The sequence below is a fragment of the Gracilinanus agilis genome, chromosome 3, assembly GCF_016433145.1.
Source record: "Gracilinanus agilis isolate LMUSP501 chromosome 3, AgileGrace, whole genome shotgun sequence".
Taxonomy (NCBI): Eukaryota; Metazoa; Chordata; class Mammalia; order Didelphimorphia; family Didelphidae; genus Gracilinanus; species Gracilinanus agilis.
This window is the reverse complement of record NC_058132.1, coordinates 391,611,901-391,617,900: the sequence shown is the minus strand read 5'-3', so window position 1 is coordinate 391,617,900 and position 6,000 is coordinate 391,611,901. Positions and strand designations below refer to the sequence as shown.

At 33.2% G+C, this 6,000-nt stretch overlaps 1 protein-coding gene across 2 annotated transcripts in view; it reads left to right on the top strand.

Moving 5' to 3' along the window:
• DMD (dystrophin) overlaps positions 1-6,000 on the top strand; it is a 1,921,557-nt gene that overhangs the window by 29,537 nt on the left and 1,886,020 nt on the right. For both annotated transcript variants that reach the window (XM_044670154.1, XM_044670155.1), the window contains exon 5: positions 2,795-2,913. In XM_044670154.1, coding sequence (XP_044526089.1) covers positions 2,795-2,913 — 119 coding nt within the window. The remainder of the gene's footprint in view (positions 1-2,794; positions 2,914-6,000) is intronic.

Genomic DNA, 6,000 nt, shown 5'->3' with positions numbered 1-6,000 from the left:
CTCTCTCTCTCTCTCTCTCTCTCTCTCTCTCTCTCTCTCTTTCTTTCTTTCTTTCTTTCTTTCCTTCCTTCCTTCCTTCCTTCCTTCCTTTCTTCCTTCCTATCCATTCAAACTTGAATTAAGTAGCTTAAACATCATTATTACCATTTTACATATGAGGAAACTAAGGTCAAGAGTTGGATACATATTAGTATATATATTGCCATGTATTTTCTCAATGAATTAATAATAAAAGCACAACTTCTGCCATGTGAGTGTTGGTTTCTTTTTCAATTAAAAAAAACTTAAATTACATTATTTTTTTCACCTGACTTCAGAAGATGAATGTGTTCCTCTTATATATTTTAAAATCATTTCCTCTTGTTGGAAGTAGATGGAGAATATTGAAGTGCCATCAGGAAATCTATTATGCATGTTTTAATTTTATTATAAGGTTCCCTTGGAGTGGAGAATCAGTAAATGTTTGATAGATAAATGAAGGACCTTTAGAAAAGGGTTAACAAGGTCAGATAGGCAGGTGAACAAATGAATATTCAGGAACAAGATTGAAAAAATCCAGTTAGGCAAACAGGTGCCAGAATAATTATTAATAATAATAATAACATATTTATAAAGATTTAAGGTTCACAAAGGACCTACCTAATAATAATGGGCTAGGTCATGTGATTATAATTCTCTGTGTTTTATAGGTTAAGACACTGGTTCAGAGAAGCTATGGTTATATATTTACTAAATATTGGAATAGGAATTCAAAGCCAAATCTATTGGTTCCAAGTCCTGGACAGTTCCAAGTCCTTTCCACCACACACACTGTCTAGTGCAGGGCACATGGGTCAGACACTTCTAATCTGGGAATATACTAAAGTTGGATCAGGTAATGAGGGCAGCAATGAAACTGGGAACAAAGAGAGACTCTTCACCAGAGAAGAAAGTCAGAGCAGTAGTACAGACAGACTTGAAGTGGTCTATCCCCTTCTAAAAGGACCCCATGTTCATCCAGGGGATGGTTCTTGGTCCATTAATACTCTTAATCTATCTGTAAATTTTATCTTCTTTGACCTGGAGTCATTGAAAGTGTGCATGGGACAGTCTTGTCCAGTAGAGGGAAAAAAAAGGAACTTTACTCTGGCACAGATAAATAGAGAATTCCCCCCAAGTCCCCAAGGTCATTGCCATGTGATTTGTTCCCCTAGGGTCAAGTGCTGATTAACTCAATGTGACCTTGATACTTATCTGCCCTCTTTTGGACTTTTCTCTTTGAATCTGTGATAGTTGAATTTCCCTAGAGGCAGCTTAAATGGCACAGTGAATAGAGCAGTCAGAGCTAGAATCAGGAAAACTGTGAGTTCAGAAATCCAGCCCCAGACATTTACTGGCTATATGACCCTGAGCAAGTCACTGAACTTCTCTATGATGCAATTACCTTAGCTTTGGGAATCATAAATAGCCCCTTGCTGGCAAGATTCCTTTGTAAAAATGCTTAAAATACTCATTTTCTTTCTTCTTGGTCCTTCCTAGATGAAATACTTTAGAGTTATGTTTGTCTCTTCCACTCATGTATAATAGATTAACTAATTCTCCTATTCTTCTTTCCAGATGCAATAAAATGCATATTTTCTCTTTTCTCTCATTTATCTCTTCCTTTTCATTTCAACTCTTACCATACTAGTTTAAGCTACAAATCTAACCTAGACCCAGGTAGCCTTTTCTCTAAAACCTTTTCCTATCCCTCCAGTCAACAGGTATCACTCCCTCCTTAGAACTAATTCTCCATGCCACTTGCAAAAGAAAAGCATAACTGTTCTTGTGTGTGCATGTGTGTGTGTGTGTGTGTTGTTTATTGTCTCTTAAACCAGGTTTTTGACAGTAGGAGCCATGGGATAAGTTTCTGTCAACCATGGCTTCTGACAGTACTCTCCGCATTATAGATTCTATTTTAAATGCAAGATGCTACAGGGATGATCACTGTCTCCATTTAACCCAGAATTTAGGGGAAGGGAAGAGCAGGGAAGCAGGAATTTATTACGTACTTCTGTGCTGGCCACTGGACTAAACACTGTACAATTATTATCTCATGTGACCCTCACAGCCAGCCTGGAAAGGAGATATTATTATAATTCCCACTGAATTGAGAAAACAGACCCAGAGAGATTATAACTTGCCCAGGGTCATACAGTAATGAGTATATGAGACTGCATTTGAGCCCAGGTATTCCTGATTTTTGGTACATAGCACTCTTTCCACCAAACTGCTTCTAAAAAGAGAAAAAACAAACACTTTAATAATAGCTAGCCTTTTTATAGCTTATTAAGACTGGCAAAATGTTTTATGTATATTATCTCATTTGATCCTCCCAACAACCCTGTGTGGTAGGTGGTATTATCATTCCCATTTTTCAGATGAAGAAACTGGGACTGAGAGAGTTCAACTGACTTGTTCAGGTCACAAAGATAGTAAGTTGACCTTACTTTTACATTAAAAATTCATATAGTAGTGGCATCTTAAGTTAGGTGGTGAGATGCAGCAGTTCCATAGGGCACTAGTCAAGAAAAAGGTCCTTGATGGCAGATGATCAATAAATATATTAATTTATTGAATGACAGTATTGGTTCCTCTCCTTTCTTTCCAACACTATCTTTGAATTCAAATTGTGATCTACTTCAAATGAGAAACTGTACATAACAATATTTAGCTCAAAAGCAGTGATAAAGGATTAGCAATTAACACATGATTGAAATGAATTTCAAGGAATGTTCCAAAGCCTTATGATTTTTTTTCTAATGCTTTTTTTCAGGCCTGATCTCTTTGATTGGGATAGTGTGGTTTGCCAACAGTCAGCTCTACAACGACTAGACCATGCATTTAACATAGCCAAATGTCATCTGGGTATAGAGAAACTACTTGATCCTGAAGGTTGGTGTAAATTGCATTTTTTAAAATGCTTTATTCATCTCTTTACCATTGAATTTGCCATTGGACTTAACCTTAAATGGATATATACTTTAATTTATTAATTAATTTATTTACCTCTTCCTTTCTTCTATGTGCCTTTCTTCTTCTAAATTTCACTGATGTGCCTGTTATAAATACCCTGTTGAAATTTGTTCTTATATCTTTTTAAGCTTTAAATTTTTAGGATTATAGTTTTGTACTTATTTAACTGGATTGGGCTTGCTGATTAAAGTGAGCATAAGAAGTTCACATTGTGCTTGGGCTCTATAAGAAATCTGAAAAACTTATCAGCTATAATCAATTAGTTCTCCTTTGTAATTTTGCTTATATCTTTCTTCAAGGCATTATAGCCTGCTAGTCAAATCAGCAGTCTATTATTGGTGCTGGTACTGATATAATCTACATCTCTGGAAAAGTTTTAAATTATAACTATTTTGTAAGTTGTCTATTGTATATAGTAAAATATCATTTTCCCCTAAACTCTTCAGATCAAATGCAATTTTATTTCCATTTATTACTCAGCAACTCCTAAGTAACTTTTATTATTCATATTATATAAAAATCATACATTTTAGGCATGTGGATTAGAAGTGTAGTTATATAATCATTCTTACTTGCTTTCCAGTTTTTCAAGTGTTTTTGACAATTTATTCAAAATTGACAACTTGCTTTCACATTATAGTATCTTGAAATAGGCAAATGAATATTTAGGGGAACCTGCTATATTAGAGCAAATAGTCACTAAAGAACTATGCCATGAGCTCTAAGGAGCTACATGAGGGAGGCATGTTGTGTTTCTTCAAGGTTTCGTCTTTTGATTTATTCTGGCCCTCTTGTCCCTTATCCAACAGAGAAAACCTGGCTATCCCATAGCAGTTTTTTTTCAGCACATTGTAAGATTCATGGGAGATTTTTTATGAGAACAGTATGACTTCTTGTTAATTATATTATTAACCTTAACTTTGTCCCTTTTCTGACCATTTTGAAACACAAACATGATTAATACTAAGTGAAAAAGATTTGTCAGAAGCTAGTATGTGCACATTTGTTTGTATGTATATGGGTATATTTATATACTTGTGTACATTTATAGATATTTATAGATATACATTTATGTATATACCCATTTATATATGTGTCTTTTATATGTTTGTGTATGTACATTTTATATATGTATATATTTATATAGTTGCATTGGTAAGAAAGTATTAGCTGCTTTAAAAAAATGAAAGTTTATTGATATTAAATTCCCTGACATTTAAAAATATTTGATATTCAGTGAACATGCCAACAATTATCCAGATCTAATTTTGATCAACATAATGTCAGGACCACTTGCCTTTTCTCTCTATGAGCTATTAGTTAATCAGAATAGCACTTGGAAATATCCATTTACTTTTCTAAAAGGGATTTGGAAAGTCTAAGGGTGTCCATATAGAGGAGCCCCACTATGGGAATTCTTTCCACTAATGGTGAAAAGGAGTTTCATCCAATTCACAATTTACCATAATGGGATTTTTGACAATTTAATATTTAATTCCAGATTTTACTGGTAATTAATATTCTGTCTTTTGGTTTTGAAGAACAAAATAAATCTTTTGATAGTGTTCATTAAAAAATTCTGGAAGGTACCTTTAGAGGTGAACTAAATGTCAGTAGATGGAAAGAATTTTTCTGAATTAATAATAATTGATGTATCTCATACCTCAAATATACATATCACACACACTCAAAAACACACACATTCATATATATAATCAGGGCAAATATCTTGTAAATAATTTTAAACTATTAATTAGGATTTTTTTCAACATAATGCCTTTAAGTTTCATCTATTTTTTTTTTTAATTTGGCTGGCTGGTTTGCTTGCCAGAAACAAAACAAAATAAAACTTTTGTGTATTAGCTATTGCTCCATTAGCCACTTTTCATTTAAATACTGTCTTGTCTCCCCAATTCCTCCTCTACTCCCTACATTTAAAGAAATGTCATTTATGAGTAATAGAGGATTTGGATAATTGAAAAGACTATCTTTTATCCAGATAAGTTTAACATATTGCCAATGAAAATCATTTTCATATGGAATGTGTAATAAACAGTGTAATTTGATTATTTATTGAGTTAATTAACTTCAGAATGAAAATGAAAGCCTAAACAACTCAGACCTGAACAATAAACAAAGAAAATTAAACCTTTGAAAAAATATTTGTATCCTTCGAACATTTCCAAACTTAATTACAGCTTTGTTTTAATCCACCTTCATTTTGGTTTGATAAGATTAGTTCTACAGATTTCATTTTCTCCTTTGCTAATTCCCTATGTCATTATTCAGATGTCTTAAGAGTCCCTTTATTCATCAATTATCTCAACAATATTTCAATTGTTTACTCCTGATCAAGAGGGTGTGTAAACACATGCACATACACTCATACATACATATATCACAGTATCTTCCAACTCAAATACTGTGTAAATTTTTGTACATTACAGAGAAATATTTGAATAAAATTATGGTGACATAATAAAATATTTGTATATCATAGATGTCAGTGCTTGTGGACAATCCTAGATAAGGTTTATTATTACTCTCAGTTTCACTTTAGGATTGATATCAAGCATTAATGACTGTCTGAGATCTTTTCCCAGTAATAATAATAATAAAAACAAGGATAACATGTCATGCATTTTAGCTATAACTTCCTCTGTAGGAAAAGAAAACAAAAAATTATTCCTCCCATTCCTTTTCTGAAAGTCCAATAGAGGGGAAGCCCTAGATGTGGCTATGAAAGGAGGTGCTTTAATAAGAATTATTCTATGTTTCTTTATTTTTCTTATGGAACCCAGAATATGTGATTCCTCTTAACTACATGGTAGATAAGAGTACTGGATCTGGAATCCAGAGGACCTGAATTCAAAATTCAGACACTCTTAATGGTGTGACCGTAGGCAATTCACTTAACCCTGATTGCCTAGCCTTTGCTACTCTCCTGTCTTGGAATTTCTAAGAAAAAAAAAAAAAAAAGAATACATATTCAGCTCCAGGGATGAT